General features: G+C 45.2%; 1 protein-coding gene across 1 annotated transcript in view; it reads right to left on the minus strand.

Annotated features, from left to right (window-relative positions):
* Nucleotides 1-2,741: 2,741 nt before the first annotated feature.
* Nucleotides 2,742-14,366, minus strand: part of LOC104512619 (kalirin) — a gene marked incomplete at both ends in the record, with an annotated part of 113,838 nt that continues 102,213 nt past the window's right edge. The window contains one exon of the mRNA XM_010155670.1: nt 2,742-2,988. Coding sequence (XP_010153972.1) covers nt 2,742-2,988 — 247 coding nt within the window. The remainder of the gene's footprint in view (nt 2,989-14,366) is intronic.

Here is a 14,366-nt window from a genome sequence, read left to right on the forward strand (position 1 = left end):
TTACTTTTATAGTCCACCGTAACTTATAATAGGACCAAACAGTAATTTCACCTTTCCCACTAAGCAGGTGTAACTGTGTTTTAATACTTTCCAAAACTCTGCATGTTTCTATCATAGATGGCAAATGCTATTACTAGAAATGTTAAGTTTCAAGTCTAGATACTTCCTGTTCTTGAAATTACACTGCTTGTAAAAACAAAGAATTATGTGCCTTGGTAATTGCAAGAAAAAATTAGCTATTAACCTGTTCTTCTGCAACTGGGTATGTTTACATACTAGAAAAAGACAACGAACATCCTTTGATGTTGATATAAAATGTACCAGCCTTTGTTCCGAGTTGTAGAGAAAGGCCAGAAATTTTGGAAGCTGAGAAATTTGTGAATCCGAGTCCAACCCATGCCTAAAGCTACTGGAAGTAGAGAAGGACACGAAACTGAATAGTCAGAAGCCATTTATCATGCTAATCCTTCCAGCATCTCATGACACCAGCAGGCTCTTCCAGTGGCTGCTGCACATTCCCTTTTAAACTCTAAACTTACCCCTTACTTTATTCTCAGCATCTGTTCATTCAGTTTAAACAATTTCCTGTTTTCTTAATAGAGGGAGAACTGATTAGACACAGTTTTGCTGTACTCTGGCCAAAATTGTGGAATGGGTGGTTATTTTTATTATTCTCAGCAGCACTCCTGGAGATCCCATTAATACTGAGGCTCCTTGATACAGCTCAACTATGTGCGGGAAGAAAACTAAGGCGAAGAGGGGAAGAGGAAATAAAGGCCATGAATACGTGGTTGGAGCCAGCCGGCCCCAGACTCACTCTGCACCTGTTTGGAGATGATGGGACAAGAGCCAGCTCCAACCTGGAAGTGGCTGCAGGGTGTTAACCTGCCCCAGAGGCAGGCAAAGTGTGCTAGCACAGACTCAGGTGGCTTCCAGGCATCACTCGGCTCTAGTCCACCCGTTGCAGCCTGGCACTGCACCCGTGGTGCCGCCCCTATGGTTTATTGTGCCCTGAAGCTCATGCAATTGTGCTGGAAGCACATGCCCCATGCCCCCTGCCAGCCCTCAGCCCCTGCACCACGCTGTCTCCATCCTCCTCTGGATTTCCTGCCTCCCTTTCCACAGCCTACTCCTGGCATTTGTTTGTTTTGCTTTGAAGAGAAACTCTTCAACGCAGGGCACTCGAATGGGGTTTGGGCAGTGTCTCACAGTGTCCTGCAGCAGAGGACCCAAGCCCAACTGCTGGACCATGAACCCAGCAGACACGTCTCTGGTTTCCTATGAGTCATGTCAGGCAGTGGCTGCTCTTATGCAGACCCAGCTGATTTTCAGCTCTACTTTTCCATTTATTCACAGATTTAATTTACACGTAAGCCACTGCAGTGCTGCTCAGAGGACAGCTGAGCACCAGGACAGGCTCCCGTGGCAGCAGAAGTGGGGCAGAGCCCTGGGCGTGAGGTGGGGAGCAGAGTGGGCAGTGGGTCTAGGAAGCGCCTAATGAGTTTGGAGTTTGGACCGTAGATAGAGTTGCTGACAGCCTGCCCTGACTTCACCTCCTCCCTCTCGCAAAGCCCAGCAAGGGGAAGCGCCTAACCGAACAGACCTGCTGGGGGGATCAAATCTGAGGGGAAAAGCTGAGCTCTCCTGCCCCAGGTTTGGATCAGATGGCTCTTTAAAGGAAACTCCTAAGTCCTGACGCTGGCCCTGCAGCACTCTAAGGGTGTGCACCCCCCCTCCCAGCCTCTGCAGTGGGAGTGAGGACAGACCATAGCGCAGTTTCAATGCTTTTTCTCAAAACAAACAAAACCAGCAAGCTTAACTTGCTCAAATAAGAACGGATCAAATTCTATTTCCCTTAATGCAGAGGGGAAAAATAAATTTTAAAAAGCCAGTTCGGGTTGCGGGCTTGGCGTCAGGAGTGGGACGACAGGAGCCTTTCCTCCTTGGACCTTCCCTGCATTGTGTGTGGCCAAAAGCAGGGGCACAGCCAAAAGGGGACCTGCTCTGGCCCCGCTGAACTGAACCGGTTCTGGTCTATCAGTCTGGAGCGTCTCCGCTGCCTGGTTACATGGATGCTATACGTGGGACACACATTGCCCAGAACAGAACATCAACCAAATAGGCCACGGACACCACAGAGACAAACAGTATTTCACCATTAGTTGCGGGTGAGGCCCAAGCTCCCAAGATAACACCAGGGATGCGTTTTGTTACACACAAGCTGTAAAGGATTCTTTCCTCATCCTACTGTGCCATTACACACAATGTCTCCAGTTCACCAGTGAATAGAGCGGACCAGTACTCACTGGTGGCTTCTTTGCAATAATAGACAGGCAGCAAGGATATACTAAAAGTTCATGCACTAGTGTGCGCTGTGGCACTTATAACATATCTACAATTGGGGGCATCCTGGGTATATGTACACAATGACTTTCCCTCCCTCTAGGGCTTTAGGGACTGAAAACCGTCCCCTGGTTGCTTAAAGTTCTTATTTTTAATCCAGAATCTCAAGACAACAATGACTGCCACACAGCAGAAGACGCACACGTACAAACATTGATTCATGGAAATGGAGTTAGGCTAGCGCTGTGCCCATTCACAGAGATCTGGTAACAAAACCACTGACGACTAAACAGCCTTTGACCCACGCTGACTGCAAGAGCAGCCCAAGCAGCTTTGCACTTACATGATACAAAAGGAGAAATCCCGAACAGTCTTAAACCTGCCGGGCATTTGCCTACCTTTTCCTGAAGGGAAGAAGCAATCCATCTCCACGCTGCTGCGGGAATGGGAAATGCAGAGCGCGCTGCTGGGGACCAGACCCTCCTGTGGCGGGTTCCGCTCCGTGGTCCGGACCAAGCACCAGCCTGGCCTTTCACTCGGCCGCTCCAGCAGCTCCACCGTCTGCCCCACCTGAATGCTCAGCTCGCTGCTGTGGCCCGCTGTGAAGTCCTGGAGCACCACGGTTAGTTCACACCCTCCAGACAACTGCCCATGTTCAACAGGGAAAAAAAAAAAAGACCAGGAATAGAAGTTAGAGAGGGCAGGATGAAGGCAATCATCTTTGCATCATATTTACACTGGCAAAGACAGGCTTTGTACTCCTTAGAAGCCAAGTTAATAATTTCTTTTGTCAAAGTTCAACACGATGTGGCCCTGGTTTCCTTTACTTCTTACTGATTCTGCTGGGCTGAAGTAAGAAATCAAAGCTCCCCACCCAGTAACCTTTTGAGTGCTAGCTGTGGGTGAATTTTCTAGCTGTGGGTGTCCATCAGAAACCTTACTTTTTTTTTTTTTTCTTGCTTTAGTTTGTGGGGTGGCTTTCTAGACTGGCAATAGGCCAGGCTGCCTCGGTGCTGTGCCTCGTGGCAGGACAAATTCCAGCTCACCCTCTACCACATGAGTTAGACACATTCCCACACGCCACCAGTGCAGCAAGGAAATGGCTATGGGTTTTTTTGCAAGACAAGAAACATGCCCTCATCTTCCCAAACTCGCTCTAAGGATTTCTTGGTAAACTAGGGAATCCTGACGGGGCAGATCAGAAAAGCTCCTCCCATGCTCTTGATGGAAAGCAGAGGTGTAAATATATAAACGTGGAGTGATTGATTATACGCTGACTTCCAGGATTTGTATCTAAGAATAAATGTATCGTCTTACTTCCGTACTGAGTGCTGGCAACCTGCTGCTTTCCTTCAGCCTCACACCCTGCGACTCTCAATGAACAACACTGGTCTCTGTTTAATCACAGTCTCTATATAACCAGAGACCGGATATATAAGCGCTTGTGTATATAGCAGAACAAAACAGAAGTGATTGCACAAGCAGCAGAGCTAACAAAGCTTGGTTTTTTTTACAGATTTGGATCTCAGAGCTGGATTCGCAGGTGTCTAAAGAGGTGTGAGCACAAATCTAAATTTTCTGGTGTGAAGGATGTTTTTATTAAGATTTCTTGCTGTCTGCCTGTCATTAGGGGCCCTCCTTTGGGTCTTTCTCCTCTATGTGCTGCCTGATTCCCTGAAGCATGCAGGAATCTCCAAGGTCCTTATTCCAGTGTCAAATTTCATAGAAGTTAGTTCACTGATTCAAAAGTTTCAAGAATAGTAAATAAGCTGATTCAAAAGAGTGTACTACCATAAACTTAATTTTCTTAGGATATGAAGCTAAACTCAAGCGTACAGACTTCATCTGGTACAATCCCCATATCCCTTATCTTAGCCCAAGCAACCCTGAATGCACTATCCCATGGGAACAGCCTCTCCCCACTCAGTGGCACAGGGGTTGCATGTGTCCCAATGCAGGTGCAAAAGACATCCCATTCACGGGGGTGATATTTACAATTACAGAAAAGGGTCACTGGACAAGGACTGGTTCTCACCTGTCCTGTGTCTCTGCCGTAGACGAAATGCTAGATTTGGGGAAGAAGAAGGAAATATTTCTCTGAAAGATTATTTGTAAATAAAGAGAAAAAACCCATACCAACCAAAGCATGGTAGCTGTTTGAGGCCATTCAGACAAAGTGCTGGCATTAATCCTGGCAGAAAGCTCAGTGAGTTGATGAAAGCGCGTAAGAGATCAGTTTAGTACCTAGCTATGCAGTTTGTCAGCAAACCCACCATTCATCATGCTGACATAATCTCCCCATAACTGGGTACCAACATTCACAGGTAGGGTAAGAATAAGATTCTGCTACAATATTTGCTGAGGTTTCTTTGCCATGGACTAATTTGACGAGTAGAAGATCTTTCTGACCCAATCTGGTATCTGGTATGGTATGAGATGGTTAAGACACAAGAAAAAAGCAGATTACTTCTTGGTAAATACACTGACAAATCTTACCAAATGTGATGAATTTCCCCTAATTCTTCCACTACTCCTTGCTAAGTAAATTTTCTACCTCCCAAATTATGCCACCGATGATATTTTCTCTGAAAATATACAAATTTCTCCTTCTTTTAGGGAAAAACATGTGAACAAATACCCTGCTGTATGTACTCTTCTCCCAGACGTCTTTAAAGCACCCACATGCCCCGCACTCGAGTACCACTAGATGTCCGTGTTTGCCATCACACAGCAAGCTCTCTGCTGTAAAGAATTAACTCTCACTTGTCTTCGAAGTGCTTAGCTTAGTGTCATGTGCGGTGTCTGGGCACGAAGGAGCTGGTTCAGACGGGACCCCAAGACCCCTACCTTCCAATGATACGGGCAGAGGATGTTCCAGAATGTTTAAAAATTTCTACAGATGGTTCAGGTTAATTTTTGAAAAATAAGTCATTTTCATTGCTTAAGGGGGAGAGGTGAAACAGTCCTGAAATATTCCAGGGAAAAAAGCCTGGTGAAGATAGAACTTGGCAAAGTCTGGGACTAACAAGGCACTTTCCAGGGAGCATCAGCCTGGGAAGTGCTACCCTAAGCAGCTCCCCACGCCCTGCCTGCGATGCTGCCCTCTGCGCTGCGGGGCTGCTAACCTCCCATCAGTCTGTCGCAGGCCTTTGCCAGTCCCGTCTCAAGTAACTGAACATCTGTGATACAAACAGATGCTTCAGTTAGGGCAATGCCTGCAAACACTATCCAGAGGAGGCAGGTGTGCTCCACGACCCTCAGGTACCATCTACCCTGAGCTCCTGTTTCCTCTGATTCATTAAAAATAGCGATCTAATATAATGAGAACTGGAAGTAATCACCCCCTCTAGGAGCTGTTTGGCACCTGGTGTGATCAAGCTCTTCCTCAGCAGGGGAGATACTCACGCACCCTCCCCACAGCCCCCAGCTTTAGAAGCCTACCTTTGATGTGTAAGGGATGGAGCTAACCTCCCTCAGCTCCTTGGAAGCTGTATGAATTTGTATCACCTGCTCCTCCAACATCCTCTGGATGCAAACATGGCCCAGAGCTTCCCCATGCTCCAACTCTCTGGTTGGAGCCAGTGCTACAATAATACGTTTTCAGGGAAAGACCCCCTCTTTGGCAGGAAGAATTAGGCAGGTTCCCTTTTACAGGTGCAGGCAATAGGTGCAAGCAGTTAGCTCAGGTAAGGGCCCACAGATCATTTTTAGGTGCCAGCTGCAAAGAAAAAGTCCCCCTTCCTTTTGCCCAAGGACTTCCAAATGTTACCATGCCTGTTCTGTGTCTTACATACCACCACACCACAAAGAACCTTTACTTACAAATTAACCCACAGCAAAGAAACCTCTCTAGAAACCTTGTCTTATAATAACACATACACGATTTGTAAGCCACTGAGGAATAATGCAAATACAAGTGATTCCCGATGACAGAAATCCTTACACCTATGAAGTGATCCCTCAAGCTATTAGTTACTTAATTTGTTTTCAGAGAGTAGTTTTCCAATCTCAGAGAAGTACATCATGCTTCTATGTCGGAGCATGTAAATGGGAATACAGGTGGGCTGCTGGTTTCTCACACATATTGCATTTGGTTCGTAAAGAGAAAGAGAATAGAGAACGCCCTTAAGGTTGAACTTCACTGTTAAATGGCTTCATATTTTAACATGTAATGTTCACTTTTATTATTCCTGTGATAAAAAACACCATTAAAAGCCACTGACTGGACATATTTAAAACCCAGACAGCAGTTTAATCTGTGTACAGTACAACAAGATCGGTGAGAGACATTAAAATAAAAAAAAATAATGCAACATGCCTTTGCAGAGCACAAGGCACACCTGAAAGATCTGTCACAGGGACAAATCTAATGAATTACACAGCAAGCAACAGCTCTAAAATCAAGAAGAAAAGGAAATGGTAGAAGCAAACAGCAAAATGCAATGAGGAAGCAGGAATGCCCCAAGCAGACCCAAGCAAACGTGCTGTATGTCCCAAGAGAAGCTAGCAGGAGCCCCAGCCTGTCTCCACTGTGCCTGCCACCAGCTACCCATCTCTTGTCCTCTGCCTTCACTTGTTTCTGGCCTAGAAAGCATCACTGGGTATTCAGTGTGTTAGTGTTTTCATCAGGATGTTCTACAACAGACCAAACCTGAGCTAGAACGGAGCCCTGCCCTACACCACCAGTGCAACCATGGGGCCATTGAGCACTCTCCTCTCCACTGCAGGGCATTGCTCGTAAACCTCTGAGCATCGGTGTGAGCAGTTTATCTCGGGCACTGACTCTGGTCGCTGAGTTGTGTCATGACTCACATGAGCCTTTTTGCTTCTGGGAGCACCCAACTAAGTGCCCGTCAGCTTCAAGCAACCAAAATGATCCCAGGCACGGTCATGTGCTGCAGGAGCACCCAGGGTGCTCCAAGTGCAGGCGCCAGCACAGCTCTGGGGATACCAGCTCATGCAGGATTACTATGAGATGGTCCTTCCTGAATCATGGTATGTGTGCATGGCCACTGCTGCATCTGTTTAGCTGTCAGCCACAAAGCAGCAGCCAGAGGAAGCAAGGCTGAACACGAGCGTCACTATACTGCAGATAAAAAACACCTATCAGGTCACAGGCTGTCCTACCTTCCCTCTAAAATGGATCTTAAGTAGTAAATCCGCTCCAGTTAAAAGGGAAGTGGGAATGAATAGCTGTCTAAGAGGGTGAGCAGGGAAGACCCTGTGAGCTGGACCACAGCCAGCATTTTGATGCTGCTCTCTCCTCCCAGCCAGCCCTGGCGAAGATGCTCCATGTACCTGAGCAGTTCCTCTGGCTCAGTGCTGTATTTGAATCCCTGAGCTGGATGCTGAGGAGCGACTACAGCTCAGGCAATCTCACTGCCACTCACTGAAGTACACAGATCAGTTATACCTGGAGTTCCCCATTTCCAAATACACCTACAGGTTGGTCAGACCCTTCTCACAACTGAGTAGTAATAGAGAATAGGAGAATAAATGTCAGTGCATTATACCCATCTCTCACCTTTGCATCAACTCCTTTTGAGTATCACACTGCCTGAAAACACAGTAAGCTCAAGCTGCCATACCTTTGCCAAAGCCTATACATTGTCATTTGTCTGGCCTTTATCCTGACTGCCAAAGATGCTGTGTCAGTATGTAACCACGAGAATCCTCTCATGCAATATTAAGCTATTTAAAAATAGATTTTAATGTAAAGAACCACGACCAGCCCAACTCGCTATACTAAATTATCCAGCATACTGTTATTAAAATTGCTGTATCATTTGTTCATATTTCTCTTCTTTTTCTGCTCCTAAAATGCTTGAATTTCCCCTTCAGTATATTTTCAATCATAAAATTGTATTCAGAAGCAGAACCAGCGGTGCACAGCATCTGCAGATGTAGGTAAAACCCAATATATTTCAGGTAGGTAAGAAGTTGTTTACTCTGCAGTACAAATCTCAAGCCAGCATCTGATTTTCAGTCAAAGAATCAGCAATGGAGAATGAATCTATCAGGGTCAGTAGAGCTGCTCAGAGTATTTAAGTATTTTCAAATATGCCAACTGCGTTGTAGAAATCCACACTAGCTGGTTATTTACATATATGCAATAGGACACAGAGCTCTGCTAGTTTAAACAAAGCATTCTGTGTGGTGCAGCAGTGTGTCCTAATATAAATTGCTAGCGTTCTGTTCCTCTTCGGCTTTCTGCCCATCTGGTTTTGGCTGACAGCCAGTTTTGGATAGAAGCATTTAGTCACCATAAACAGCCTATTTCAAGAGGCTGAGAGAGGCAGCAGGAGCAAGAATGGCATTTGCATTCTTATCAAGAGATGAAAAAAGGTGAATAAGACTACTTAGACATGTATTCTGTCTGCATTGAAACAGATCCAGGAGCTGTCATTTTAGCTGGGGGACAGGCACGAGAAATCTTATCCCCCTGCGGGATTCTTTGTGAAAATTTCTGTAATTTTGCAGAGATTTTCTTTGTACTGGGAGGTTAGAGAGAGATATAAAATTCAGAAGAAGCCTTTGAGGAATTTCGGTACTAGAGAATTGCTTTAGCTTTCTTATTTTTAACAGGCTGTTTGGAGTCACCCACGTTCCTCCCTCTAAAGCCTCTACAGCTCTGAAGGATGCTAAGCTGAGAGCTCTGGCAATTCTGGTGAAGGCTTCGCTGCTTGGCACGGAGGTGTTTCTATGGGGACGGACTGCATTTCAGGAGCTATGAGCAAAATTAGAGCTAACCTTTTACAGTCAGCAGAATTGCTCTGGGTTGAGTTCACAATCAGAAATTCAGTGGAGAGTACCTGGCTCATCCCTGAGTCTTGCTTAGTTCTCAGGACCCACTACCCATCTTCCATTAGGATGGAGTCGTCGCTTCCCACCCTTTCTGTTTTGCCTGACCAAACAAAGAGGAACACTGCCCGAGCTTCACCAGGAGGTCTCTTTGTATTTAAGCAATGAGTCAAACACATTATTGGGGTCATGGTGATAGCCCTGTGGCCCAAATGTACCAGCTTTGCTCCTCTTAGCCAGGAGATAACAACAGAGGGATCTGGAAGGGCAGCATTCTATAAATCAAGACCCAGTAAGTTATTCCACAGCAGAAAGAAGAGACAGACATGGCACGTGGGACATAAACATGCTAACAGAAAGGAAATCTGGTGTTGTGGTCTCAAATAGCACATACCTTTCCTGTCCAGCATCTCCTGCTGGTGTCCCTACGAGATGAGCATATCCTGATTGTGCTGGAATTTCCACTCCAGCATATGCTGACATCTGCATAACAGCTTGAATGGGGCTGGCTGAATTATTTCTGGAGCCTTTTTCCCAAGAAGTAAGACTAAAGTTCACCTAAATTAAACAGCACATCCAACTATAAAAAATGCTTTTGAAAATAAAGCAATGAGACTGTTTCACCCAACAAATCGAACCAGAGCATCAGTCTGTGTTTGATCCTATGAGACTGAGGGTTTTCCTATGGCATTTGATTCAGAGAGCTGGCACCCAAATTCTGTTCCTTTCCTTTTCCTGGAGAAGCAAAAAACGGAGCACATAAAATCTGTGTTTCCTCAGTGACACAGAGCCAGCACAACTGGCTCCAAACCCCTTTGGTACCAGTGTTGCAGAAGGTGAGAATGGCAGATGGACAAAACCCTCCAAGGTAATCCCCCACCTGCCATATTTCACAGCCACAAGATGTTTTAAACTCACCCAGGGTTAATAAAAGCACAAGGATAGACTGAAAACAGGGAGAACTGACTATTTGCTTTCTTTTGTTATGTCCAGCATAGTCTGAGCAAGGCAGACAGTCTTGACCCAGGAGGTCAAGGGTTTCAGTCAACAGATGATTCATCAAACATCAACTCCCAAGACACTACTAGTGAGCACACAAAATCTGATCAGGGATTCTGGCCAGGAATGTTGTGCAACATCCCCAGGTACAAACAGCACAGGCAAAGTGCACACAGTAAAAGGTCTATGCAGCTGACGAGTTTAAAATAGAAACCCAGTAGTCTGTGTCACATACCTGGTACCACCGGAGAAGGAAAATTCAAGTCCAAGAGAAGCTTTAGAAAGACAGGGGCCAAGCACACTTTGCAAGGGCCAAGGGTGCACACTGCACACATCTGTCTGTATCTAACCAGGGTGTTCTGTCCTGGCCAAAGTTCTGAGAAGGGAGGAATCAAATAATCTTCCAGCAGCCCTGTTCCCCCATCAGACAGTGTTCCCAGCTGATAATCACCCCCACTCTTTGCTTGTCAGCAGAGAACCTACAGCTTCCCTGATATCAACGTCAGGGAATGATTAGGAACTACAGGTCCCTGATTAGCCACCTCTGCTTTTAAAGGACACTGAAATAAAAAGTTACATGAAGAGCTATGAACAATGGCTCACAAAAACCAGAAGAGAGACCTCAGACTGATGTCCTCTTGAGAAGGAAGCAAATAATATTCAGAGGAAAAGCACAATGAGATCTGCCTGAGGATACTTTAGAACAAAGCAAATCTCAGTTTATGCACAGGATCAAATCGGCTTGATACACATATCCCCAGGTTATATTTCCTTTATAATCTAGATAATTTAGACAGGCGGGTTGGTGCACAGTTACACTTTTAATGGAGTTATGAAAAGTGATATAATTGTAAACAATACCTGCAACAGGTCTTGCCCCCTTTGTCAAATAAAACCCAGAATTGTCCAAGAGGAGCAATTGTAGATTGCCTCAAAGCTGTTTTCCTGCTATGGTCCTGCTCTAAGGAGTGAGTGTGTGAAGGCAGTAAGGGGATAAACTTGTACTCTCTTCTTTACCTCTGCTAGCATACAGGGATCAGGATTTAGGGGCTAAGTACCCCTGTATTTTAGGTACATACAAGCCTGATTACATTAGATAGACACCCTGCGCAGCGGTCAGCCATGCCCAGCTCCCAGCACAGTCATGAGCAGATGGGAGGATCTGCCTTCCTGTGTCTCAGCTCCAGCAATGCAGGTTCGTCGCAGACCCTCTGCTGATCTCCTGACCTGCCTCAGGTGCTCTGGGTTCTCCTAAACACACACACCTTAGGAATGAAGGCTGGATATCTGATGGCAGCATGGATGGGGAGCCCAGCAAACAGAAATGCAAGAGCCTGCACTGATGCTTGGTAGCATCGTAGCAAGCCACAATGCTCCTTCAGGGATATTAGCTCCTCAAAATGGCTAAGGATCTGAACAGAGAAACCAAAAACACAATGAAGGATTTAAAGTATCCCCAAATGTTTTTTTTTCCCAAATTGTTGAATTCACAGAACAGATGTTTTATATAAAACTGGCTTTATTTTTAATTGGAGGAGATTATTCAAACTATGTCTAAGCCATATGGTCCTGTAAGGCTGACTCCCCTCTGCCATTGCTGGAGAGGCTAACTTGGCATCCCTCTCCTTTTCCAAGTTGTTTCCTTTTTACTGATTTAATAGCTACTGTTTTTCTATTTTATTGTTGGTCCCTAGGTCCTGTTACCATAAGTCAGGGCCTTAGGCCCAAAATGAACCCAAATGTGGATTTGGATAAGTTGCTTTTAATGATTTTCAGTAGTAGGTTGGTCTAATCGAACATAAAGGGAAATGCAGATTTGAGATGACAGAAAACACATCAGGAGGAACGATGACAGTGAGTGGCATTCATCTCCAAGCTGCCGAAGGAAGATGTGGTCCTAGCTGGCAGTTGGAGGCAGCCAGGCAACCCCACAGACCCTTCTCCCTCTTTCCCAAGCTGTTTTCCCTAATGCCTGTAGTTTACTGGTTGTTATACTGAAGTCTCATCCTAATGCTATGCTCCAGCTCAGTGCTCCCGTTAATCACCAAATGAAAATAGGCCACTGCTGCTGCCAACAGGCTGCATGGGTGAACTCTGCTCAAAGCAATGCCCACTTCAAGCAGGAGAGTTTGCAAAACTGTTGGATGCCCCATACTCTCAGTGGGTGTTTGGCACTGCGGAAAAATGATCTTGAGGGAGATGATTGCTTGTGTTTGAGTCCTCCCTGTTGCTTGCCTTGTCCACTGCACCCACTGAGCTTTTTCAGCATTACGGCATGATGTTCAGCCGTCGTGATGGGCTGCAGTTTGGGTCCTAACAGTTAAATCCTGGGGCTTTCATTCTCCGCTCCATAATACCGCTATTTACTTGAGGTGACCTCATTTGCCAAGTGATGTAACAGGGTGCACGATCGAGCCTGGCACGTCTAAGCAGATGTTTTCAGTGGACACAGAAACGGCATTATGAAACAAAAACATTGCCTAAAACCTGAGCAGCACAAGAGATTACAACGGCCTTTATGCAGATCAGCTTACCTAAAATAGTGTTGAAAGGCCTTTGGCTGCAGTCGTATGCTTCCCTTTTTAAAATGAGACTCTTGCTTGTGCTACTGTAATGTGGCTCCCAAAGGAACCAGCAGCTGCAGGTTTTGAATTTTATCATTCCTGGCCTCTCTGTTTGGTAGAGTTGACTGGAGCATGTCCAGAGGACACTCCTCCCATAAAATTTTCTTCTTTAACTACAATAACATAAAATGCTTGCACACTTCTTTTTTTGTGTGTTTTGGTTTAGTTTCTAACAAGGCAGTAAATTCTATTTCAAACAAGAATGGAAATTCAAAGAGTTGGATAGTCGATCTGGCTTGCTTTGTTTCAACTGAAAGGCAATGCTCATTGACTTTGCCATTTACATTTGCTGTTATGTCACATTACCAGGGAGGGCTAAATATGGATCAATGAAGTCCAGCACAAACAAGTGGAAGATTGAGGGGAGCCTGAAAGAACTTGCTATGTTCATTTATCAAAGGATGAGCAGAATAACGAGGTCTATTGATAAGCACATTCCCAGCTCCTGCTTCATTTCTGTCACTGAAGACACTTCAGATAAAATACTCTGGCCTGTGCAATCACTGTTACATGTAAATGGTTCCCGGATGAATATGTTCATGTCTGTTCTTGCTAGATTCAGTTTCAGCAATATAGAGGCCTCCATTTTCAAAGACAGATGTCAATGTTTACTCACAACTCTCATGCATGTGTTCTTTTGTTCCTCAAAACCACATTTCTCTTGCATACAACACATGCAGAGGAAAGTGATACGCACTGAGCTTAAAGCATCCTCAGGGTATTTGACAACATGAAATGCAACAGAGTCCAGGATAAACAAAAGATTTTGGTAGGCGAGTCTGAAATTTTCAGCATGAGATCCAAGTATACATAAAGTTTGAATTTACCATATTCAGCGAGTCTCAAAAGCCATGTGGAGGCCACGTTCAGGGCAGCTCAATTAGAGAGCTACTGCTGGGGATTTCAGAGGTGCAGAGGAGGGATAGAGCCGGAAGTCAGTGAAGTTCAGTGTGAATTGAACATTTACTTCCTCTGGGCTTCTTTTGAAAATCCTAGGCTAAATCTCTATCTTATCCTTAATTGGCAGATATAAAGATATGTGCTCAGGGGAACTACGGTTGGGTTTTTGCTAGTAACTGGGAAATCAACTGTGTAAGAAATCCTCTTGCAGAAAGACAGTGAATCCATAGTCTGACAGTGGATCTGACTTGCTTTGTTTCAGCTGGAATAGCAAGGGATGTTGGGGCATCCTAGCTGCAAAGGAGAGGGACAATGGGAGCCCATGCTGCTCATTTTGGGGGGGGAGTGGTGGAGCAAAGGAAGATGGTGAATACCAGCAGCGGTAACTAACAGGTCAATAAACAGCCCCCAGTGCTGAACAGCTCTTGTAATGAAACTGAGCAATTTCCATACACAACCTTGATTCCCTTTGAGATAAGTTTCCCAAACTGCATATCAGGGAACCCTAGAATGAAGAAAGAAATTATTAACCTTTTCTTAAACTCCACTTACTCTTAACATTCACAGCCTATCCTCCATACATGTGTTTATACGACATTAACATTACATTAATTACGCCTACTTATCTTGAACAGGACACTTCCTTGGCTGAATGTCTCCTTTTCCAGGCACAGAATCATGTTCCCTTAATAAATTTAA

This window comes from Eurypyga helias, unplaced genomic scaffold (genome assembly GCF_000690775.1).
Source record: "Eurypyga helias isolate BGI_N326 unplaced genomic scaffold, ASM69077v1 scaffold10367, whole genome shotgun sequence".
Taxonomy (NCBI): Eukaryota; Metazoa; Chordata; class Aves; order Eurypygiformes; family Eurypygidae; genus Eurypyga; species Eurypyga helias.